Source organism: Ixodes scapularis, unplaced genomic scaffold (assembly GCF_016920785.2).
Source record: "Ixodes scapularis isolate PalLabHiFi unplaced genomic scaffold, ASM1692078v2 PGA_scaffold7__128_contigs__length_106722199, whole genome shotgun sequence".
Taxonomy (NCBI): Eukaryota; Metazoa; Arthropoda; class Arachnida; order Ixodida; family Ixodidae; genus Ixodes; species Ixodes scapularis.
The window spans coordinates 544,958-571,091 of NW_024609882.1; the positions used below are offsets into that span (position 1 = coordinate 544,958).

General features: G+C 46.7%; 2 protein-coding genes across 2 annotated transcripts; both read left to right on the forward strand.

Moving 5' to 3' along the window:
• Positions 1-636: 636 nt before the first annotated feature.
• Positions 637-1,476, forward strand: LOC121833297. Its single transcript, XM_042286462.1, has 2 exons — positions 637-1,286; positions 1,458-1,476. The coding sequence occupies exons 1-2, from the start codon at positions 637-639 to the stop codon at positions 1,474-1,476; spliced, it is 669 nt and encodes a 222-aa protein (XP_042142396.1).
• A 13,613-nt stretch (positions 1,477-15,089) lies between these two features.
• LOC115309160 lies at positions 15,090-16,570 on the forward strand. The gene has a single exon (XM_029967354.4). The coding sequence runs from the start codon at positions 15,090-15,092 to the stop codon at positions 16,215-16,217; it is 1,128 nt and encodes a 375-aa protein (XP_029823214.3). The 3' UTR covers positions 16,218-16,570.
• The last annotated feature ends 9,564 nt before the right edge of the window (positions 16,571-26,134 follow it).

Below are 26,134 nucleotides of genomic sequence, written 5' to 3' on the forward strand. Positions count from 1 at the left end.
TTTCCGTTTCGACCCATTCCCGAAGCGCCATTATGTTACTGGAACCTTTTGCGTTCCAACTCGTCCCGTTTCTACCCATTTGTTGTACGTCCTGTACATCTCAACCTTTTCGCGAAAAGTCTCCATCGTTCGAACCCTGGTCTGCGCGCCTTTTCTGCTCACTAATGGGTTCTGAAATATTTGTTTCGTTGCTAACGCATATTCTTTTATACGACCCTTTCAGAGAGGCTTCAACGTAACATGCTCCTACTAAAGGGCCTCCAAAACGCGCAATCGGGAAACGGACTATGTACACAGCGCGACACTGTTACCGCGAACACGACGTTGGCGCTTTTTTTTCTTTTTTTTTTTTCAAATTTTATTTTGAAATGGTATTAGTAGGCACGAAACTTTACCGCTCAGGTCAGCGGCCCAGAGGAGCACTTCCAAAGGCAATAATAGTTTTGATGGCAGCCTTTTTAATTCTATGAGATGGTTAGGTTAGTGGGGACGGCTGCACTACCACGATGCGGTCATCTTACATTCCGTTCTTCTTTGTTATTCAGCTCCTGCTGTCGCTCGATGACGTGCCGGATTCCTCGTGCCTGCCACTCGTCATCTCAGCGGCCGAGGAAAACGCGAGGCTTCACAATCACCATGGACAAGCGCGAGCTGACGCAGACTTCGACTTCGCTCGAAAGAAAACTGAACGCCTCCCAGTCGGATATACAAGATGAGCTAGCCCAGAAAATGAGGGAAATTTCAGAAGGGCGTTCTGGTGCGGACAAAAAAGTATCTGACTTAACGGAACAGCTCTGCACGCTTGAGAGAGAGCTTAGGGCCTCTCAGCCGGATATACAGGTTGCACAAAATAACGATTCAAAATTGGAAACTGCGCAAGTTGAACTCGCTGTTCTAAAGTCGCGCTGCAATGATGCAGAAAATCGTTCACGTAGATCGAATCTGGTATTTTTCGGACTGGAAGATAAAGATAAGGAAACGTGGGCTGAATCGGAATCTCGCATTATCGATCTTTGCGACAAAAAGATGGGCATAAAGATAAATCCGGACAATATTGATAGGGCACATCGCATTGGAGCGTTCAACAGAGCTAAAAAAAGGCCCATTGTAGTTAAGTTTTGTTTTTTTAAACACAAAGAAGCGGTCCTATCTTCCGGATACAGGCTTAAAGATAGTGGCTTCGCTGTTAGTGATGACTTTTCTAGGCCAGTTCAGCTGGCAAGAAGGAAACTAGTGGAATTTGCGAAAACGCAAAACAGCCGGTTCAGGTTGCGAATGGACCGACTGCATATCAACGATGGGTGCTTTATGTTTGATCATGAATCTGACATTGTGCGTGAGGTCGACAATATTCAGTCTAGAGAACTTATCGATATTCCATCGGCATCAAACCAGGCACCCATGGCAATGAAGCTTAAACGTAAAGTATAACGGCGCAAACCGTTCATCATACCTAGGCAATTCCAATCGTCGTGACATACAAGGGGCAAACAAGCCTGTTGTGACCACGAGAAACACGGAGGTGGGCACAGTCATGATTATTAACTGCCGCAGTATAAAAAATAAGGTGGACGAATTCATGGGTTCAATCGAAACGGTCAGACCTACGATTGTCTTGGGGACGGAATCCTGGTTGGATGACACTATAGGATCAAACGAAGTATTTCCAGAGAATTATGCTGTTTACAGAAAGGATAGAAATTCGCACGGCGGAGGCGTGTTTGTCCTTGTGGAAAAAGGTGTTCCGACTACACCTTTGCCAATACCAGATGTAACCATAGAAACGGCATGGTGCCAGATGTGTTTAGACGGTAAACATTTATCGGTTGGTGTATACTATCGTCCTCCACACGAGAACAGTAACGGCTTAGATGAACTAGCTGATTTGATCCTTGCATCCTCAAAAGAGTATATCCTTCTGGGCGGAGATTTTAACATTCCCGATTTAATTTGGGAGGACGGCAAGGCGACCTACTCAGGAAGCACGCTTCATACTAAATTGAGTGCCATTGTGGAAATGTTTGACTTAACACAATACGTCATGGAGGGAACGAGACTGTTAAATGTATTGGATTTGTTGTTATGCAACCTACCGGGGGCCATAGACAATGTTTGTGTGCTACCGGGCATTTCTGATCATAAGATTGTGACAGCTGATTTGGTTCATTCAAAAATAAATAAATATAAATGTCAAGCTAGAAAAATATTTTATTACGATAAAGGACGATATGATACCATAAGAAGCGAACTTGTTAGTTTTTTTTCGTATTTTTTAGAACAATCCGATAACGTTAGTATTGATGCACTCTGGAACATCTTCAAATGTAAAATCCATGACCTAGTTGAAAAATACATCCCCTCCGGAGTAAAATCCTCAAAAACTAAGAATAAGCCCTGGGTGACAAAATAGGTGAAACAGATTATTAAACGAAAAAGAAGAGCATACCTTCGATATAAGAATAGGGCGAGTGAATCAAATAGGGTGAAATTAGAAAACATAAATAGTCTTTTTAAAGCTACAATAAAAAGATCCAAAGACTCGTATTACGAGCAGTTAGAAAATAAACTTAAAATGAACCCTAAAGAATTTTGGAAGTTTGTAAAAGCAAATAACAAGGACGATACGTCTGTTCCTCCTCTTTTAGTAGGCGATGAACTTATCGAAAATGAAAAAAGAAAGGCAACGCATCTGAATAAATATTTCGAATCTGTTTTTTCTAAACCTGCTGCAACGTGCTGTCACCCAAACGTGCAACAAAAAATTAAACATGTCATGTCACCCATTGAAATAACATATAATGGCATAGCCTCGCTGTTGCGAGAACTTGATGTCCAGAAAGCAATCGGACCGGATAACATCTCTCCGGTTATATTGAAAAACTGTTCTGAAGAGTTGGCAAATTACTTGTGTGTTCTTTTTAATAAATCTCTACTGGAACAAAAGCTTCCATCTGATTGGAAAATGGCAAATGTGGTGCCTATACACAAGTCAGGAGCAAAAAACTGTGTGGAAAACTATAGACCTATTTCTTTGACGTGCATTTGCTGCAAGCTAATGGAACATGTCATTTATAGTAATCTCATTGCTCATCTAAACGTCGAAAAGTTTCTTATTCAAGATCAACACGGATTTCGTACTGGAGCATCCTGTAACACAGTACTTGTTGATGTCTTTCATTTTCTTGCTGGAGCCATTGACGCTAGAGACGAGGTGGATTGTTTGTTTTTGGATTTTCGAAAGGCATTTGACCTTGTAGATCATGATTTGTTATTTTATAAACTTAGCTTACTGTCACTGCATAGCAACGTACTGGCTTGGATTAAAGATTACCTAAGTGGACGGGGGCAATGTGTCGTGCTCGGTGGGGAAAAATCTGAGTATGTAAAAGTCGAGTCTGGTGTCCCCCAGGGCTCGGTACTGGGTCCTCTGCTCTTCCTGATCTATATAAACGACATTATTTCTGGCATGCAATCGTATATTCGATTATTTGCGGACGATTGTGTTATTTATAGATTAATTAATGATTCTAACGATATTAATACTTTACAGAGTGATCTAGATAAAATTTCTGTATGGTGTAAAAATTGGAGAATTAACCTAAATGTTAAAAAGTGCGTGCATGTTAAATTTACTAAGAAAAAAAATCCCACTACTTCCGTGTACATGATAAATAATGAAATAATTAAACCTAGCTCGAATGTAAAATACCTAGGTGTTATGTTATCTAATGATTTAACGTGGACGGGACATGTTGAAATGATAGCCCTAAGGGCAATACGAATGCTTAATTTTGTACGGAGAAATTTTCGGCAAGCCCCGAGGAAAGTTAGAGAAACTTTATACTTAACATATATCCGTCCGTGTATGGAATACGCCTCAGTTGTCTGGGACCCACACCAAAAGTATTTAATAGACAAACTTGAAAAGATACAAAATCAATGTGCTAGATTTGTACTAAACTATTACGAACTTGGAGCGAGTGTCACTAACATGAAACATGCCCTACATTGGGAGAAACTCAGTGAGCGTAGAAAATTGTTTAGGATGAAATTTTAGATGATATCTACAACAATAGACTATTAATTAACAGAGATGTGTTTTTACATGAACCGTTTTATGTGTCCGAAAGAGCAGATCACCCCAAGAAGATTAGACCGTACTCTTGCCGCACCGACACCTTTGCTTTTTCCTTCTTTCCGAAAACCATTGAAGAGTGGAATAGGTTGCCGAAAGATGTGCTTGCGGCAAATTTGGTTTTTTGAATTTTCAATTGTGTAGTGTTTTTATAGACAGTATGTTTTTATTTAATTTCATTATTGATCCATAGAAAGTGTTTTGCTTTTTTTTTTTTTGTGTATTACTTATATTCTAAAACAAAAGTGTTTGTATCAAACCCACCCCCTGCAATAATGCCTCACGGCGAAGCAGGTTTTTTTTCTGTAAATAAATAAAACCAAAAGCTGAAATGGGCGTCGCCACAGGTTTTATATCGCGACGCTATTTTTAGGGTACCAAAAGCGCCTGCGCAAGTTATTTTAAAACTCCCTAATAGTGAACTAGATATCTCGGAGAGCGATAAATCAGGCAGGCTAACAAATATAACAGCGGCTTTTTTTTTTTTTTTTTGCAATTTTAAACGTTGATTTTTTGCGCACACAGGAAGAAATTATAGACCAGAAAACGTCATCGCCTTGTTGTGGAAGTCGAGCAGGGAAATGCTACCATCAGAAAGGTTCTTGCTGACCCCCTTGTGCCCTCACGAAACCACCATTTGCAAGCTTCGATGAAGCTGTAAATGTTCGGGTCAGCCTTCCTGGCCAGATGTGGTCCGTGGTTTTCGCTTTTTGGTTCCACTGTTGAATACAAAAATGGCCATTTATCCAGGTGCCATCAAAATGGTCAGGTACGAACGAGGACAATCGATGACAGCATCAACTGTTACGCTCGTTTCCAGCACTGCGAAGCACCACAAACCCCAGACGAGTGTCCAAAAGGGACTGCAGATGATCTGCAAGATCGCTTCGGGAGGGTGCGCGATGAGGTCACCAAGGACGACAGGATCAGGCGGGTTTTTTTCAGTCGCGCAGTTCCAGCTCAAGAAGGCGAGGGAAAGGAAGGCGGGGCAGACGAATGCTGGAGAGGGCGAAACCTCTCTCCAGCGTTCCGTCTGCTTCCTCGTCCCCAGCCTTCCTTCCTCCTGCCCTACCCTCTTGATTTGTGTCTGTCATTTGTTCCCCTTCTCCAGGGATTATTATCGCTATTCTTGTCCAGCTCGCTCGCACCTTTGCATTAACTGCATTGTCATCCTAATCTTGAAAATGCAGGCCGTTCACCCTCGTTGGTGATAGACTGGTGGCAGCTGTTAGAATCCGTTTGCTCTACTGACGTCTAACTCCTGGTTAGCTCAGTTGAGAGCGCTCCACTGGAAATGGTCCACAGGGCTGTCCGGTAGGTTCTAGCACAAACCGCCAAAAGCCAGACGGTGTAGCCCAAAAAATAGTCAAATGCGAGAGATTGATATATCCCAGAAGTAGTCATTTATTTATTTATTTATTCGATATACCCTTCAGCGCCCAGAGGCATTACAGAAAAGGGGGGGAGGGGCATACAGACAGAGGAAAACAATAAACGAACTCTAGGTTTTGTGACACAAAGTTTGCTAGTGGAAAGAACAAGAAGAATAGTAAGCAATATACAATTATTAATACATTTGACATATCAGGAGATAAGGTACAGGCACTCTTCAATAAGTCTAAAAAAAACACATTGTTGGATGATACCATGACAAGCGACTCGGGTAGACAGTTCCATTGATGAGTGGTAATAGGAAAAAAAGAGTGTTTAAAGATATTAGTGCGGCACGAATATTCGCGAAGCTTATTCCGATGATCTACCCCGCGTGATATGAAGTGAGGCAACTGAAGGAACGATCCCCCGTTTATGCCCGTTTTGTTATTATAAATGTTATGAGAGAGTTTTAAACGTAAAGCGGATCTTCGGCAATTTAGCGGCTGCCAACCAAGACAGTCTTTTAGGACACTCGACCTTACAGTATAATCATAATTTCCGGTCACGAATCTCGCTGCTCTGTTTTGAACACTTTCAAGGTCGTCACACAGATTCTGTATCTGGGAATCCCAGAGTACACAAGCATACTCAAGAATAGGCCTTATATTTGTCAAATACAATGTCTCCTTAACTTTGGGAGGGCAGCTTCTAAAATTGCGTCCAAAAAAATACAACATACCAGTCGCTTTAGCGGTTATTTTGCTAATATGGGACTGCCAAGATAACCGCTCTGTAAAGGTTATCCAGAGATATTTTACCTCTGGGGTAACGGTAAGTGTAGTGCCATTCAAGCTGTATGAGAAAAGCAGCGGTTTAGTTTTCTTTGTGAAGCGCACATGATGACATGTATCAATGTTTAGATTCATATGCCAACTTTTACACCAGTCTGAAATGCGGTCTATATCCCGTTGCAAAGCAGTGCTATACGTAAGATATCTGTTGAGCCCAAAAAATCGTGCGCTCGAATATACGAGCTCAAAACGAGGGCACTGCGTCTGCATATAGGGTGAAATTTGGGGTTTTACGTGCCAAACCAACGAAATCTGGCACGCTCCAGTGGAGGATTAATTTAGACCACCTGGGGACCTGTTGACGTGACCCCGAAAGCTCGTTACACGGCGCCTTTCTTAAAGCGAAAGATAAATCGAGTAGATAGGTTCCAACCAAGTTTAAAATTTATGCTTCCTTCTCTTCGCCAAGAGCTACGGACCCTCGTGCGCACATCTAAATATCGTTACTTTAATTTCACGATGCACAACTTTCCCGTAGAAAATCCGAGAAAGTTCTGGGCTCATTTGACAAAAAAAAAAAGGGTGATGATTAAGGAGCTTATTAATAGCGGGCAGACATTTGCCGATGAAGCGAACATAGCAAGTGAGCTTCATTTTTTTTTCTCTTCTATTTTCACCGTTGATAACTGCATGTTGCCTTCATTTAATCGTGACAGTTGTGGAATCAGTGATTTGGTGGTTTCTACAGAAGGTATTTTTAACAGTCTTTTGCAATTAGACACTAGAAAGTCGAGTGGCCCAGATGGAATTCCTAACGCTTTCTTACGAAGGTACGCTGAATGGTGTTCCAAGTTTCTTTACGTGATTTACTCTTGCAGTTTAAAAAGTGAAAGCCGTTTACAAATCCCTGTAACGCCGAATTGGAGCGCAGCTCTTGAGGAGGAGGAGTGAAGGGTACTGAGGGGAGGGTAGACCCCTCCTCCTCCCCTTATTCTTTAATATGCTCCGGGGGGGCGGTCACGTGACCTCGGGGGGGGGGTGTCACGTGACTTCGGGGAGGGGGGTCACGTGACCTCAGAGGGGTCACGTGACCTGGGGGTCACGTGGGGGTCACCTTGGGGTCACGTGACCTTGAGATGACCTTGGGAGGGGTCACGTGACCTTGGGGTCACGTGACCTTGGGGAGGAGACCACGTGACCTCGGGGGTCACGTGACCTCAGAGGGGTCACGTGACTTGGGGGTCACGTGACCAAAGGGTCACGTGGGGTCTTGGGGTCACGTGACCTTGAGATGACCTTGGGAGGGGTCACGTGACCTCGAGGGGTCACGTGACCTTGGGAGACGTGGGGTCACGTGACCTTGAGATGACCTTGGGAGGGGTCACGTGACCTTGGGGGTCACGTGACCTTGGGATGACCTTGGTTACGCCGACGGCGACGGCGACGGCGACGGCGACGCCGCTCAAGCCGGGAACGGGCCCCTAAGAGCTGCGCTCTAAAACTTGTGACGTGCCTCAAGATTGGAAAGTAGCCAAAGTTGTCCCTATATATAAAAGTGGAAAGAAAAAAAGTGTTTGCAATTACCGACCAGTGTCATTGTTGAGTACATGTAGCAAGGTTCTCGAACACTTCATATTTAAGCACATTGTAACTTTTCTAGAATCTGAAACTTTCTTATTAGATTATCAACATGGGTTCCGAAGAGGCTTTTCGACAGTGACACAGCTGCTTCATACGGTCCACAATTTTGGTTCAGTGATTGATAACAATGGTCAAGTCGACACTGTCTTCTTAGATTTTGCGAAGGCGTTCGACAGGGTTTCGCATCGAAAGTTACTGCACAAATTGAAGCAAGTGTTGGGCAATGATCGGCCTATTGAGGTGGATAGACTCGTACCTTACAAATCGTAAACAGTTTGTGTGCGTAGGCAATGCTGAATCAATAGAGTTACCTGTTCTTTCTGGAGTGCCCCAGGGCTCGGTACTCGGACCATTGTTCTTTGCTTTTTATCAATGACCTGCGAGTTGATAAGCCCTCGGTACAGTGCCGTTTTTTTGCTGATGATTGTGTATAGTTTTCAAATATATCTTGTATATCTAACCAAAAATGCTTAGAGGAGAGTATTCAAATGATTTCATTATGGTGTCAAAAATGGCAAATGAATTTGAATGTCAAGAAATGTGTGCAGATGTCAATTACACTGAAGAAGGTGCCTATCTTTTTTTCTTATTCTATTCATTCAAATGCCTTAGAAGTAGTTAATAAATACAAGTATCTAGGTGTTACTATCACGTCCAACTTAAGCTGGGCTAGTCATATTGAGCAGACTGTCGCAAAAGCGTCAAGTAAATTGTGGTCGCTACGTAGGAAAATGTGTCACTGTACTCCTGCGACAAAGCTGACGGCCTATAAATCGCTGATTCGTCCTTTGCTGGAATATGCTGACGTTGTATGGGACCCGCAATCGCTTATTGACCAATTGGAAGGCCTTCAAAAAAATCGCTTAGGTTTATTTACAACTCATACGGCAAAGATTCACACGTGTCACCATTGTATACCACCTCCGGAGTGTCTATATTATCATGTCGAAGGAAAGTAAAGCGTTTGACATTTTTGCATAACATAATTCATAATAACGCTGGTTTAAATTTTGATGATTATTTGCAGTATAACGCGAGTCGCTCTACAAGGCAGAAGCACGAGAATTTGCTCCTTGAGTTCCGCTGCAGAAAAGATGTTTTTAAGAACTCATTTTTTCCTCGTTCTGTTAATGAGTGGAATGAGTTGCCACCAAGCGTGACGGCGATTGCTTCTACCGCTTCATTTGCGAGTGCAGTTGATGAATTGTTTTTTTTCACCAATGACTAAGCTTCTTGTTTATTGTTCATTCGACTCATTGATGGTTTCTGATGTTTGTCTATCGTGCCTTGGCCCTCAAAAGTTGGCCGGCAGTATTTTCAAATAAAATAAATTTCAAACTCAAGAAAGTACCACACGCGTTTTTACAGTCCCATAGTTATGAAACAGTCGCTTGTAGTCGGCTGACTCGCCTCACACGTGACTTCCGTGTTAAAATGGGCGAAAAAAAAAAATTCAGTAGGGTTGGTGTCCTTACAGCATTCGTTCTTCGCAAGGAAAGCGAACTTTACATGGAGGACGTTTTGGAGAGTTCAAAGGGACATCCTGTTTCTTAGGTCCGACTTTGTGAGGGACATAGAGGTAGCACAGAACGTCGAGATGACGTCGAAATAAGGTCTTAGACGTCGGTGTCGTCGTCCAAACGAAGGGTGCCGACAACGTCAAACGTGCGACTTCGTGGCAACGTTATGAGCATCACCTCGACGTCTTGTCCGGGAAGTTCTTTTAACGTTTGTCGCTGTCGTTTGAACGAGCAGGAACGTTGGAAAGAGCAGACGATAATTGGAACGATTACGCAGCCGTTTGAACTTGAAGACGCACCGAACGTAGTCCGCAGATGGTCCGTACAACTTGGCGGTTTTCCGCCTTCGTGTTGGAACTAAGCAATTCAATCTTACGACCGCAAGTATTCAACCCAAAATGCTTCCCGCACAAGCGATCGTGGTCCGACGGCGTCTGGTTTTTTTTTTTTTTATTTCGCGGCACCTATCAGCGTTTTTGGACGAACCGAAGAGGTAGAAAACACATGAAGACTAACCTTCAAACTTTTCCTGACTCTTTTGGTACAGCCCCAGTCGCGGCGTTTGGATGAGAAGGCAGGTTTTTGTCTCCTTCAAAACAACACAGGAATGCACGTCCCCCATGGTGACTTCGGCCCACAGCCCGAGACCGGAAGTGCGCCCGACGTGCCACCACCGCGAGAAATAAATTACTGGTATCGCTGTAGTGACACAAAATACGACCCCAGCCAAAATTTACGTCCGTGGGACGCCGAATTCTCAACTAATGCCGATAATAAAAATGCGACCCGCCGCGAGCCGCTGCTCCTTAGCGGGCGGCCAGCGGGTTGCCGATTGCTAAAGCAACATTGGGCCGTGACGTCAGCAGGGGGAGGGGGGGGGCATACCAGACCTGAGACCTCCCCAGGCCGGGGGGCGGTGCCCTTGGTATCCCTTGGGTTCCCTTGGGTGCCGCCAACCAGTGTTTGCCCTGCCAAGTGGCGGCTGTGTCGGGGAGGGGGGGGGGGGGGGGGCGGCGAGTGCCCCCTTTGCCCTTTGCCCCCCCCCCCCCCCCCCCGGGTTGGTACGCCCATGACAATAACCTCTTTGTTTTAACACAGATCATAGAGATAGCCAGAAAAGAAGACAGCGACTTCATATGCTGCTTCCTGGATGTCGCTAACAGGCTTACGACAGCGTGCCAGATGGGTCCTTGCTCCACTGCCTCGAAAGACTACACATATGCCTGACCAGTGGACGGAATCGATACAGCGACTATACGACCAAGGTACTGCTACAGCCGTGTTTGGAGGCGTATGATGTGTGTCAATGTAAAGAGGGGACTGAAGCATCTGATGCCCTCTTTCACCTCTACTGTACATGTTGTACACGGCAGAAATGGAGGGCAAATTAATAACCTCCGGGGTTTCCACTCCGCCGCATAGAAGATGGATGTGTGACACACTGGACATTACCGGGTCTTGCATACGCGGATGATCTCGTCCTCATGTCGGCGGGGGACATGAACGTTGCAGAAGCTAGCAGATATTTGCGTGGAAGCATCGTCCGCGTGTTGGCTCTGAAGCAGAAATCGGCAGTGGTGCAGTTCTCTGGGAATGGCATTGTAAATAATAAATTACAGCTGCATCAGGAAGACGTTACGATGTCTGGGAAGTATAGGTACCTGGGAGTCACACTAACGAATGGGCCCGACTACTGTGACGAATACCAAATGCACCTTCGACAGGCAGCCTAGAGAGGGCAAAATATCTTACGCCGGCGCATTATGTGGATCTGTAACAGATATATTTGATGGTCAAGGAATTGTGGAAAGCTGTGCTGCGACTGACTCACGAGTTTGCATAAAACGCAGGCAGAGAGATGTCGGTCGCCAAGCACTGAACTGCCACGGCAACGTGGCGGTTGAGGCCATACAGGGAGACATCGGGTGGTCGACGTTTGAGGCACGAGAGGCATCGAGCAAACTAGCCTACCGGGGACGACTTCTCCATATGGACAGGCATCGGTGGGCAAGGCGAGTGTTCGACTACATCAGTGTCAACTGCGTGCAGACGCAGCGGACGAAGCGGATCAACCAGCTCCGTAAGAAGTATGGATTCTTCACACAGCCAGTCATAGAGGCCACTGCGAGTAAGTGGGCAAGTGAGGTGAGGCGACGGGTCAAAGAGGCGGAGACTAGAGTTCCTAGCTACCTATGGTAGCAGAACCTCAGTGGGTGGCCGCAGCGCCGGCTTTCCTGCACAGCCCTGGATGCTTTGCTCGTCACGTGACTGAATTCGGCCAATAGCGGCGCGCGCGCCGCCGCGCATGGAAAACAGAGGAGAAAGGGGCGAAAGCAGGGGAACATACGCTGGGGCGCGTGCAACATCGGCGGAGCGACCGTAGCGGTGGCTTTCCTGCACGGCGGTGGATGCTTTGCTCCACACGTGATCGATCTCGGCGAATAGCTGCGTGGCGGGGAAAACAAATGCGCGACTCTGCTCGGGGGTAGAGGAACTCGAACGGAGGCCGTTCGCTGGGTTGAGGAGGCAAACAAGAAATCCTCACTCCAAATCTATAGCGCTCACAAGGACACAATTGGACCGGAGGCCCACTATGATAACAGCGGCCGTCTCCTGTTTGAGGGCCGAGCAGGAGCGCTGCGCACAAACACTCCGTGTGACGCGACTGGCGCGCCGCCGCGCGGCCGGTACCGAAGGTAGGCAGTGAGAACCCCAGAGAAAACGAAACCGAAACCACGCCGCGTACGTTGGTACGCATTGAAGTCGGAGTGGTGGGGTTGCGCTGGGTTCACAGCATGAAGTGCTGCCTGTGCTGCGTCATTAGGTGCTTCGATAGTTATGCGTCGTATCTCGTGGAGACAAAGTTTCACAGTTTTTCACCTGGCCGATGTTTTGTGGGACAGCGACAACGATGGACCGTGCCGTAGGACGCGAGAAATTTGGTGTCCCGATCATGTCTGCCACTGTGTCGGCACGGCTGACATATTCTACACTGCCGCTTTGCGCTCTGCGTTTGTTTTCGTACCAGTAACGCCTACATGTGTCAGCGTCGATGGGACGAACTGAAATGCCATCCCACACTCGCGGGTATGCAGTGCCAATTTCGTTGGAGGAATGCCCTCGAAAGAAGTTTCGTCCCCATCGTACGTGTCGATGATATTTCCGGACAAGTGTGGCACGCAATCTGTACTGTGTACTACTCTGTACTACTGTACTACTCTGTAAAAAAATGTCCCCAAAGGGACATTTTTTTTCCACTGCCGCACGATCCGCTTTTGACTTTTGTGTATGAATCTAGAGTCTGTCATGTCATTCCTGATTTTGCAACATTGCATTTCAAGTGTTTCTGTTTTTGTCTTTTTTTTATTACGAAATAAACATTTATAACATTTCTAGCCAAAACTTAGCACAAACAAACAATCACTATTTTTTTTTCTTCTTTTTAAGCGCGAGACACATGAACGGCAGAATCCTCCGATCCGACAGTTCGAACACCGCTCCGAACTGCCGCACGTAACAGTATAGCGAAATAGCGAGCGCTCGCCGAGCGGATTCTTGTTTCCCTCGCGAGATGAGAGCAATCGCTCCGTGTGCCATAGAGATCATACACACTAACTCGTGTGCCGCTTGTGGGCGGCTCCAACCGCTCCGTGGAAAAGTGGCGGAGCGCGTCGAGCTGACCGGAGTAGTAGCCTTTTTCGGACGAGTTCGATCTCGCAACGTTTCCGTTTCGTTATCGACATTCCCGCGGGGGAGTGAAGGAGTTTCGCGGCTTGTTTCGATCGCTGGGTGGGCTCCCTTGGTGTGCTTGTTTTCGTTCCCCTCGTCATGACCGACTCGCCCGAGCATACTGCGGCGATGACATCGTTGGAGTTAATTTCAGGAGGTCTAATAAAACGCAGTGACAGCGACGAAGATACCAGCTTAGCTCCAGCTCGAGTGACGACGAGGCAGCCGTTCTCGGCGAAGTGTTTACCGAGTCGTTTGGCTGGCCAGCGAAGAGGCCCAAGATATCGCGTTACGTCGAAGGCGTTGTGCGCGCCTAATTGGATGAAGAGCTAGGTATGTCGTTTGTTCGTTTTGTGGTCTCTGTAATGTAATTGGAATAATTAGAAGACAACACGCCAAATACTCCGCAGATGGAAGTTGCCTTCGGAAATGACGATCGCTTTACGCCATACGTGTTTGGTATTGCTTTATATCATCCTTCTAGTTGTCTTCATCGGGCTTATATATATGACTGTAAGAAAAATTAATTGTGTCTTAACGTCGAGGTCACCGTTAATCAAGTAGTAAAGAACAAATTTTTTTTTGTCAAAGCATAAAGTTCCGATCAGAACTTCATGCTTTCAGCAAGATAGCAATGGAAGCCGCAACTGTTCAAAAGCGAGAGCAGACGCTCTGGAAGCGGTGGCGCTGGGAGCGCTCGGTTTGCTTCGCAGCGCGTGCCACTGGGATAAATCACGTGACCGATCTCTCACGGAGGTCAACCACTCGACAAGCGCGGAGCGCTCGGCATTTGCCAGGGGAAGGGGCTATACTCGCAAACCAGGGACATCTAATCGTGAACCTCCTACAAAACCTGGGTTTTGCCGTAAACTTGGAGAAGTCGGTACTGACACCAGCCCAGGACTTGTTGTTTCTGGGACTATCGATAGACTCGAGACGATTGACGCTCGAGCTCCCTGGAGAGAAACTCGCCAACCTGTTAGACCACCTACAGCAGAGGCTAGAGCAACCGGTGATCTCGGCCCGCCAAGTCGCAAGCTTGGCGGGACAACTGAATGCATGCCTAATGGTACTGCCGGAGGGTTCCTTTTATATCAGGAACCTTCAAACAGATTTGAGACGGGCCCTACAGAGAGGTACATACACGACCACTCTTACACTATCCAGGGACACGCGGCAGGACTTAGCGTGGTGGATCCGAGCACTGAGGAAGACCCCAAGGGGCCAGATCAAGACACCCCCAGTAGTACAGACAATACAGTCGGACAGCTCGTTGAAGGGGTGGGGAGCATGCTCGGAGGGGTGGACGATCGGGCATCACTGGACACCACTCCAATCCACTTGGCACATCAATGCCCTGGAGCTGATGGCAGCCTTCCTGGCCCTTCAGGCGCTGGCAAAGAATGTGTCTCGGGGCTCCATCCTCCTCGAGCTAGACAACACAGCAGCAGTAGCGGCCATCAACAGGAGGGGCAGCACCTGCTCTCCACAACTCACCAGGGTAGCCCACGAGCTATGGTCGTGGTGTTGGGCGAGGGGAATATCAGTCAGGGCGCAACATATTCCGGGGCACATGAACACGGATGCAGACCAAGCATCCAGGAGAGTGATGGATGCCAGCAGTTGGAAGCTGTGCCCGTTCACATTCAGCAGGATCAACTGTCTGTGGGGCCCCGTGCACACGGACCTTTTTGCAGACTTCTCCAACCACCAGGTGAGGCACTACTACAGCTGGAAGCCGGATCCTCAGGCGGCAGCAGTGGATGCTCTCAGCCAGGACTGGACGGGTCAGGGCCTCTATGCCTTCCCACCGTTCAGCCTTGTGAGCAGATGCATTGCCAAGTTGCAGAGCTCCAACAGTCCGCTCATTCTAGTAGCTTTAGTTTGGCCATCTCAGCCATGGTATGCCTCGCTGCTGCACCACTCATACGAGGAACCGCGTCTTCTTCCCCAATCACACAACCTACTGCGCAGCCACGACGGGCAGGTACATCCAATGCTCAGCACGGGAAGCCTGACACTAGCAGCATGGAGACTGACCAACTCCAGCAAACTCAAAGCCAACTTTCGGAGCAGGCTGCACACCTCATTGAGGCATCATGGAGGCGGGGAACACAGCTCACCTACACCTCTTGCTGGCGCAGGTGGGAACGCTGGTGCCATTCAAGGACTGTTGATCCCTTTTCTCCCACTCTAACACAGGTGCTCAACTTCCTCGCTAGCCTCTTTAAGGAGGGCCTGGCGTATCGCACTATAGGGTGTTACCGTTCTGCCTTGTCTCAGATCTTGCATAACTTTGACGGTTGCCCTCTAGGGGAACACCCATCAGTTGTGCGCCTTATGAAGGGAGTGTTTAATTCTAACCCCCCCAAACCCCGATACCCCACAACTTGGAGGGTTGAAACGGTGACAACCCTCCTGCAGTCGTGGGGTCCTAACAAGGATCTTAGCCTCAAGATGCTCACTAGCAAGCTAGCTATGCTATTAGCCCTTGCCTCAGCAGGCAGGACGTCAGACTTGTGCCTGCTTTCAACATGCCACATCCGTAAACAATCCGCGGGTTGGGAGCTTGGGCTCAGTGGCCTCAGAAAGACTTCTGGGGCATCTAAACCCCTTCCCACCCTCTTCTTCCCAGCATTCGAAGAGGTTCGGGAATTGTGTCCAGTGGAATGCTTGCAGGTGTACCTCGAACGAACTGCAGGACTCCGAGGCGCCCACACGCAGCTTCTGCTCACTACGCAGAAGCCTTTCCGCCCAGCAGCACGGGACACAGTAGCTCACTGGATAAAACACACACTAACGCTTGCGGGCATTGACACGTCGGTTTTCAAAGCGCACTCAACGCGAGGAGCGGCCACCTCCAAAGCTGTGGAGGTCGGAGTACCACTTGCCGACATCTTAGCAGCAGCCGACTGGTCCTCCGAGGCGACATTTAACCGCTTTTACCGACGGCAATCAGATACCCGGGCTCACTTTGGAACCCAGGTGCTGAGAACACATGCGAAAGCTTTGAACAAGCAGTTGTGAACTTGATAGTAAGTGCGACAGAGGCTGAAGTATAATTACCAGTTCTGACGAATGGTACTTACCTGAAGTTAGAGCGGGAATTATACGAAGCCTATGGAAGCACTTACTATCAAGTTCACACTCCCACCACATCCCTGCCCATTTTCGGGGTAAATTATCACATTCTCTTCCCTGTCGCAGGTCGAGGTGGTTCAACATGGCACCAGAGGTAACGCATAGCGTGAGAGCTCCAACCAGGTGCCATCACCAGAACAGGAAATAAAAGTGTTCTGAGTGCACAAGTGCCTATACTCTATCTTTCTTGTGGGGGCCCCACCATCTCAATGCAGCCGCAAGCTGTGCTGTAACCATTAACTCGGAAAGATGAAGACGGAAGGGGAGAATACTTCCCTAAGGGGGAGCGCCTAGGGCGCCACCTATTTTTTATTTTCAAAATAGCTTTGAAACGTTGACGTCAGTTCCGGTATAGAAGGGAAAGCAGTTGTGAACTTGATAGTAAGTGCTTCCATAGGCTTCGTATAATTCCCGCTCTAACTTCAGGTAAGTACCATTCGTCAGAACTGGTAATTTGCCAGGGGAAGGGGCTATATGATGCACACGCTTTCGACCTTGTATGCGACACGACGATCCGTTCGGTTCCGCCCATGAGACCCAAGCGCTCCAACGGAACGATCTCTGGTCATAGATTGACGGTTCAGCTCGGACGAGCGAAATTAGGAGCTCGTTCTCGCTAGCGCGTGCATTCTTTCCTGGGGCCATTTTTCACGCGTCCGGCTTCTCGTCGCCTAGGTCAGTCCCGATTTCTTGTTCGTTCCGCCAGACCCAGTACTATGGTGCCTGGAACGCGTCTCCGACTGGTGTGTTTACCGCCCCCAAAAAAAGTGATCCCTCGATTTTCGCCTGATGACGTCATACAAGTGTCATGTTGTCGCTGGTCGCGATCCTGGCGGCGTCTCAAGAGTTGTGGCATATATGGCAGACGCCTGTCCTGCTGCAGGTCGCTCTTCACTGTGGCAGTCCACGGAAGCTACAGCAGCCGGAATTTGGGACGCCTGGGACGCCGTGACGACAGCGACACTCGCGTTCGCTCGTGCTTTTCGCCAGCATTTCTACGGCCAACCGCCAGGATCGCGATAGGCATGACAGTCCGGCTTCTGTGACGTCATTTGTTGCCACTTCGGGACCGCATTTGATGTATGGGCAGTAACGTTGGTATCGGCAGCACTGGACGCTTCCGACAGTCGTATTGCCGCCGGATCGGGCGTCGGATCGGATGGATGTTTTGCACATGTGTCTCGTGCCTTTCTCATAGATACGAAAGGTTAATTGTCATCAAAGTTATTATAGGTACTGAGAGTGCTTATTCGGAAATATAATGCAAACGTTTTTTTTCTTTTTGTTTCCACTAATATTCTAAGTAAAATGTGAAAATACGCCGATGTTGTGTTCGCACTAACAGTGTCGCGATGTGTACCTCGCGGAATCGTATATTTCCTTATTTGTTGGGGCCGTTTTATCCTACTTGCCACACGGCGCCTTTTTTTCCCCAAGGGCATATGACCGGACCGTCCGAAGGCCATGAGGATCAGCGAAACCACGAGATAGAAAATACTTTGGGGACATTTTTTCCTACTTTCCACCCGGGGCCTTTTTGTCCGGAGACTTTTCTTTCCGGGGACATTTTTTCCGATCCGACAGTCCGAACGCCGCTCCGAACTGCTGCACGCGACAGTTTGAGACACACGCTTCCGACCTTGCATGCGACACGACGATCCGTTCGGCTCCGCCCACGGTGGAAGAAATACATTTAGGTGATGACTCTCTGTTTCGCGCGGTGGTCACATTATGTTCGGCGCACCGAGCGCGCTTCGCTCGCACGGGGATAGATGGCGCCCCCGTATAGAGGGGCTTAGAGTTCCTGTATACACGTTTGCAAGCAAGGAGGTTATGTTTGCAAGTCCGGTCTCAGGGCGCCGCCATCTTCCTCAGTGGGGTGCGCTCTCGGGAGCGGCCATAATCCGATTACGACGCCTTAGCAAGGCTTCGTAATCGGATTATGGCTGGTCCAAGCGCACCCCAGACAGGCAAGATGGCAGCGCCCTGAAGCCGGACTTGCAAACGTGTATACACGTTTGCAAGTCCGGTCTCAGGGCGCCGCCATCTTCCTCAGTGGGGTGCGCTCTCGGGAGCGGCCATAATCCGATTACGACGCCTTAGCAAGGCTTCGTAATCGGATTATGACTGGTCCAAGCGCACCCCAGACAGGCAAGATGGCAGCGCCCTGAAGCCGGACTTGCAAACGTGTATAGCTACCTATGGTAGGCCTATACAGGAACTCTAGAGGGGCTCATCTGCCTTCCACGACATAGAGCTATTACAATAAACGCTAGAGGATCAGCTGGCGCTAGTGTCTATGGGACTTCCGGTTGCAAATTGAAGCAGACAGCATGCAGTCTACTTTTCCAGTCTTCCTGTGTATTCCTATGGGAAAACGCGCAGGAATTTTGTCTCGTCGCCAGAAGATAACATGAATAACTTTTGTTATTTCGGTTGTACCGGGTAGTATGTACCTTTATTAATACTGTGAAAGTGTAATTGCTTTAGTTACAGCATTTTTCCTTTACCACTGAACGATGCTAAACTTCGCTATATATCAGGCCCAAACGCAGGTATGTAGAAACGAGCGACGATTCTAAGCAAAATAACGATCGAAAGGAATGTAGAGTGTGTTCAAAGTTCGCCAGCATTCCGGTGGTGCTTATATATTGCTAATATGCCCGTCCTCTCACTATTTAAAAATGACCCCGTCGTGCATCTTTACGAGTGGTTAAAAAAAAAAAAAAAAAACGTTCGATACGTAAAGAATAAAATACGTGGGCTACGAAAGGTGTGTTTCTTATTATTTCCTATGTCGGGCTGTTTTTATCGCGCACCTGTCCTCCGGCTTCCCCCTATTTGCAAACATTTGGAGCGTGCGTGTGATGATTTGAACACAGAACAAGCATCTTCGTGCATATTTATTAGCAGAAAGAATAAAGCGCGGTACTTATTTATTGCAAACCGGACTATATTACGTGACTTTCAACTTACTTTGATCGCCTGCAAGCACAAGGAGTTACTTACCAGTGTTACTGCGTACTTTTTGCCGTCTCTCTTGGTTTTCCACATGTCGTACGTTCGTTTGGCACGTATATCCCCCATGCTGGAAAGCGTCGACGCCGTATTCGCGCTAACAGTGTCCGACAGTGCACATAAATACACGTACGAACTGGTTTTAACACCGTTTTTAATGCCGCGAATTTCAAATAAAACGCTGTAACTGACCAATTATTTCGTCTGCGTGACTGAGAAATGTTCCAATGTGCCTAGTACGTACACATTATTCGTTATATTTGCTCTTATAATCGAGCGAAGAGAGAAAATGCACTCGCTTTTTCCCATAGAAATGCATTACCGGAAGTCAATTTCTGACTGCTTGCTGTCTGCTTCAAAATGCAACAGCACACTAGCGCCAGCTGAGCCTCTAGCGTTTATTGTAATAACTCTATGTTCCACGATTGGCCCAAAAGCTGACTATGACGTCGGATAGGCTATACCATCGACGGAAATAAGAGGAATGAAAGAACTTTAATTTCGACGGTGTTGGCAGTGTTGCTTTGAGAGCGCAATGATTTCAGGCTTCCACCATGCTATTTACAAACACCATCGAACTTGTTGTTCGTGTGACAAGTTAGTGGCGCCCCCCTCCAGTCCGCCCGTCTGTGGCCGCCAGGCTCGGCGGGCAACATTGTTCACCGCACCAATAAACGCCGTTGAGCGCACGCGCTCCGGCCAGACATCGTCCACCCTCACAACCAGGCTGCGTGTCGTCTCTCCTCGGCGGGTGCTTCGGCCCCCTTCGTCCACGTTCGAGAAAGATCGTGACAGTGGCGACGAGGATGGCAAGGTAATGACGTCACAAGGGGGAACCATAGGAGGGCGCCACCGAAACATCTCGCCGCTAATTGCAACGATGAAAGCCATTTCTGCTTCGGTAGCAGACGACACGATAGATTTGCTGCATGCAAGTGCATCGCCAAGGCCGCAAAAGCCTCCGCAATGTGCGTTTTTTTTATTTTTTTCTGTGAAGAACTTAGTTTTGTTTAGAGGGGCGAAAATTCCGTAAAATCAACCCGCGTCATGCAAATCATTTACGACGACGACCTGAAGTGCACTACCGGCGTAGTGCAGGCCAGCATGAAAAACAAATCGTACACCGTCGAGGTAAGTCGTTTGTTATTATTAATATTGAGGTTGTCAGGTTATTAAAATATTGCATGTCTATCGCAATTGCGTTTTTTTTTGTATACATTAAATTAAGTGGATGTGCTCTTTCGGTGCTCCATCAATGTAGATGGTTGAGCGTGTTGGTTATTAATTTACGATAAGGAAAGAGGAACATTTAATGTATATTTGTCTTAAATGTTCCTCTTTCCTTATCGTAAATTTCCATCGAACCCGCGATGAGAGTACAATCTGTAATAAACTCACCTAGTTTTTTATCCAGTTTTTTCGCGTTTTGGGGTTTTGCGGAAATCTGAAGAAACTGCAAAAATCTTTCTCCACGCGATGGTTACAAACAACCAGGTGCGAAGCACCCTCTGATAGCGCGAGTCCGCAAACAAAATTTGGATGGATGGATGGATGGTACCTTGTGGAAAAGGTCTATAAGACCTTTTCCACAAGGGCGCCGCCATCTTGAATTGTCGTCACTTCCAGTATGGGCGAAAACATTACTTTGCCGTCACCACGCCAATAGAAGACATTTAGGATATAAGCCTAACCGTCGCACATTTTAGTTTTGGCTCCCCTTTATTTTTTTACTAGTTACAGGTTGAAACGTTTTACTATTTTGTCGTCGCCCATACTGGAAGTGACGACAATTCAAGATGGCGGCACTCCTGTGGAAAATGGTGGTAGCTTGCATCTCTACCACTGATCTCTATTGCAGTAGGCTGGATCGCGGACCGCGGCCTCGGCAGCTGGGGCCGAGTGTCGCCACCGGCGGCCATTGATTGACACCAGCCAATGCATGGGACTCTATGGGAAGAACGAGAAAAACTGCCGTTTCCCCCGTTTCTAAGCTGTTGTCGGCACTGAAACCTGTTGGATGCTTTTCGATAAGCCCGTCAAACAGCTTGCGCACAAACATTAAAACTGACAGCCCTCGCAGTTCTTATAAATAAATATTTTCTGGTCGAGAGTGACTCCGCTGTACAGCAGCTCAATGAGGCGAGAGTTACCTAGAGGTACCGCGGAGTCGGTGAGTTGGGTTTAGCAGACAAGCTCGAAGGATTTGCTACGCGGAATTCGCTCACTCCCGGAGAGCTACTGTCGAGATGGTACTTCTTTGACATTCATCAACTTCTGGGCTTCCCCGAGGACGGTCCTATTGACGGCAACTTTCTTTGTTTACTCCATTACGAGAGCAAGCTTGCCAGCTCAGCCATAGGTGCTCCGGTACTTTTTTAATCGGCGTTCGAACGTTTGACAAATACCGATTCGATCTCCAAACTCCCGACATAAGGATCGCAGCGCACCATAAAATACTCGCCTCCCAGCACACCGTGCACGCTTCAATATGCTTACTTTTCTGCGTTTCTCCCATAGACTTGCGTGTATTGCCTGGTGTCAAGCAATGGCCGGCGGTGGCGACACCGACAGGCTCCCGATCCGCGATCCAGCCTAGTACAATAGAGGTCAGTGATCTCTACCGATCACCTGCTGAAGTGCTTTTCCCACGGGTGCGATCTTTTAGCAGACGATCATCTCGATCGACGCCACTGATCGACGCCCGGACTTTCGATAAACCATATTTTCCATAGCACCCCACTATGAATTCTTATAGGTGTCTGAAACTCATTATATTTCAACCAAATGCAATATCAGAATATCATCTTTATTCACCCGATTCAGACGCCGGCGTCGGCTTGGTCGGCGGGCGTGTGGCAGGCGGCATTCTTGCATTCGTCGTCTGCTGCAGGCATCTTGAGGACCGGAAGTTGCAGTCGTAAATATTTCAGAAACAAGAGGTTACCGGCACACTTCTGTCGAAACATATATGGCATTCAAGCTTTCTATATCTGTGATTTTTAGAAGTTTAAATCTTACTCCCGATTTTTGAACGGTCCGGTTTCCGTAGCGAAACCTAGCCACATGTATTTGTCCATAACAACGACCCTAGCAACGGTTTGTTTGGACCCATGACGTCACACTTACGGAGTCAATACAGTACAAAAAATTAAGTTATCGATTTCTTCAGTGATTAGAATTAGTTTCTTTTAATTGCAGCTGTTCACAAAATTAAAATAACTCTTTGCATGAAAAAAATTCTCCATAGTTAGACATGCTGGTATCAAGGTCTGGCCACATTGTCCACAAAGTCTCTGGAGGGCAAGGAGGTTAGAAGTACTAGGAGGGGGCACGTTGCAATATTGGTGAAGCCTAGTCATAAAAAGTTTAAACGATTTTGTGCCCAGCGTGACCGCAGATCTCTCTGGCGATTGGTGCGCGTGACATGTCACGTGCGAGACGGATGGTTGATTGTAGGAGGATTCCTTGCAGGCTTGCGCGCTCCGTCCGGTAGGTTTTATGACATCAAAGGCTAGGCTGTGGTGTGTTCTAGTACACCATAGCTAGACGAAGGCTAGCTACGGTCGCGTGATGTGGTGAGTGTAAGGAGGAAAATGCGAAAGAGGCGAGGCGTCAAGGGAGCATGCCTTGTGGAGGCTACGCGGCTGACGTCATGCCCTCTCCTACCCTTCTATTCTCCATGCTGGAGGGGCCCTGGGTTTCACTGGCGACGATGGAGGGATGGTAGAGAAAAAGATTACAGTGACAAAGAGACGATTAGAAGATTGGTGGAAATTATCTAGGGAAAATTAAATGATGGACAACTAACTAGCACAGCTGGGAACAGGCGGGACAGAGGAAAATTGGGACTCCCTCCCGCGTGGCTCCGGCCCAAAGTCTCAACCCTGTCTCCCAGTGGGTCCGGTGCTGGGGTAACGCCGAAAAGGTTTGACCAGAGGAAAATTGGCGACTCCCTCGCCGGGGGGAAGAGGCAGGGGGTGATGTTTTTTTAGTTTTTTTGCCCGATCCCCCGAAGGTCATCCTGGTGATATCCCACACTGCCTGGTGATAGGGGGAGAAAAATTGGTCTGAAAAGGGCGGGAGGAATCACGTTTTTGTCTTTTTAGACTTAGGCTAGGTGGCGCAAGCTACCGCCCGTTACAAAGGGAATAGCCATTAACATCCATCCATCCATCCATCCGGAGGGCATCGGCTTAGGCCGATGCCCTCCAGAGAAAAGTGGAAGAAGGAGCTCCCCTCTTATCAGGATTCTCCTTTTTGCATCGCGGATAAACACAGGCGTCGCTATTCTCCTCCCAGAAGATCATAGAAGATTAACCTGTCACTCAAAATTCTTACAAAGGCAGCTTCCCTCCCCTCCTTTTACTTGGTGTTTAAAAGTATGCGATGTGACGTCAGTGCAAGGAGCCCATAGACGCACGCGAATCCGTTTAGGATAGGATGCATGTGTGTGAAGGCTTTAAGCCGTTTCTCTTCCTGAAAATGCAGACTCTTTTGGTGTCATGTAATCGCAAACATAATCATCACTCGAATTCTCATAATCAACATGAAACCTCACTACTTAAAAACAATCCAATTAGATTACTACTACTTAAATAGTGATGCTTATAACGAGGTGAAATATGAAGATAGCTTGGAAATGCTTTTTTTTTTTTTTGTCTAGATATTTGGAGACGTGCAGAATAAGGTTGCCGAAACACGCAGGACGCGTAAGTTATGTTCTGCGTGACACACATAGACACAACACACTGCTTACGTGTCCTTTCTGCTACGAAGACGTAAATACAATAGGTCAGATGTCATCAAATAATATATAGCCGTGTAAAACAATCAGTAACGTTCCAGATTGTCAAGCATAGCAGAGTGGAAAATATTATGTTTTTAAACGCATGGCGTTACATCAAAAAACCAAATACCCACTCTGATTTTTATCAACGTTTCAAAACTATGTTAAAAGGTTCCCGTACAAAAAATTAAAAAAAAGGGTTTTTTTGAGAAAATTGACTGAATATTTATTTATTTATTTATTTATTTCCATACCTTAAGGACCCCTTGCGGGGTATTACATAAGGGGTGGGCATGGTGGTCGTGTAATAAACAAATGCAAGTAGATAATACAAAATAAACAGTGTAACAAATAGACACTCAAATAAGGACTTGCAAATTATACAATACAAATAAAAATTAAACAGTAAACGCACACAAAAAATAATGAAAGGTTAAAAAAATGCTAGATAAATGGTAGAAAAATTCTAAATATGATACTGGTGTTTAGTTAGACTGGTATACTGATGATAGCAATCCTGGCTGTATGGACAACATAAACATATGCACAAGTTAGAAAAATGAGAGGAGAGCTGTTTTAAATTTCAATGGGTCAGCAAGTGAAGTGATTTCACGGGGAAGATCGTTCCAGTCGTTAGCAGTTTTGACAAAAAATGAATTCGTGAAAGTAGTTGTTTTAAATTTTGCAGGTATGACTTGGTGAGGATGGTAATTGCGGAGATGGCGTTCAGCAGCTACTTGAATGTATGACTCACACTTAGTAGCGTCATTAAATAGTTTATGAAAGAGCAGAAGACGGGTTATTTTGCGGCGTATGCTGAGATCTTGTAAGTTATCTTGTTTCTTCAACGCTGTGACACTAGTGTTATACGAATAATTTGAATGAATGAACCTGACTGCGCGATTTTGAATCGCTTCGACGTCGGAAGAGAGATATGACTAATGAGGGTCCCACACAGATGAAGCAAATTCTAATTTAGGGCGAACAAGTGTTTTAAAGGTGAGAAGTTTGAGGTGATGTGGGGCTGACTTTAAGTTACGCTTGAGGAAACCTAAAGAGCGGTTAGTAGATTTAATTAGATGCTCAATATGAGTTGCCCATGAGAGGTTTGGGGTGAGATATACACCAAGGTACTTATACGATGTGCAGGATGTTAGGGCGAAACTATTTAAGCGATACACAAATGACATATTGGGTTAGTGCGGCGGTGGAAAGAAAGGAGCATGCATTTATCAGCGCTGAGTGACATTTGCCAGTCTGTGCACCACTTTTCGATGGTTATTAGGTCGTTCTGCAAGATAATATTATCGGCGGGAGAAATAATGCTACGATATATTACGCAATCATCGGCAAAAAGACGAATGTTAGAAGCTACTGATATTGGAAGGTCATTAATATATATTAAAAACAAAAGAGGACCTAAAACAGACCCCTGAGGTACTCCAGACGTGACGGGAGAAAGATAAGAAGAGTGGTTGTTAGCGAGTACAAACTGGGTTCTACCGGTAAGGAAGCAGTTAAATGACGTTAGCATCTAAGTTAAGCTGGGAAAGCATCAGTCGGTTATGGGGAACCCTATCGAAGGCCTTGGAAAAATCCAGAAAAACTGCGTCAGTTTGTATGTTATTGTCAAGATTACAATGTAGATTATGAATGAAAGCGGAAAGTTGCGACTCGCATGAAAACCCTTTCCGAAAACCATGTTGATAAGGATAAAAGAACTTATTCATTTCAAGAAAAGATACCAGCTTTGAGAAGATTACATGTTCCATGATTTTACAGGGTATGCATGTTAACGAGATGGGCCTATAATTCAAAGGAGAGAACTTGTTGCCTTTTTTTGAGATAGGAACGATCTTCCCCACTTTCCAATCGTCAGGAATACAGCCAGTAGTTAGTGACTGGGTGAAAATAAGGGTTAATATTTTACTAGTAAGAGTATTTGTGTTTTTAAGAACTTTTGAATTAGGCTCATCGACACCAGCTGAAGATGATAATT

Coding starts and splice junctions, on each gene's coding strand:
- LOC115309160 (XM_029967354.4), top strand. CDS start 15,090: ATGGTATGCCTCGCTGCTGCACCACTCATACGAGGAACCGCGTCTTCT.
- LOC121833297 (XM_042286462.1), top strand. CDS start 637: ATGGACAAGCGCGAGCTGACGCAGACTTCGACTTCGCTCGAAAGAAAA.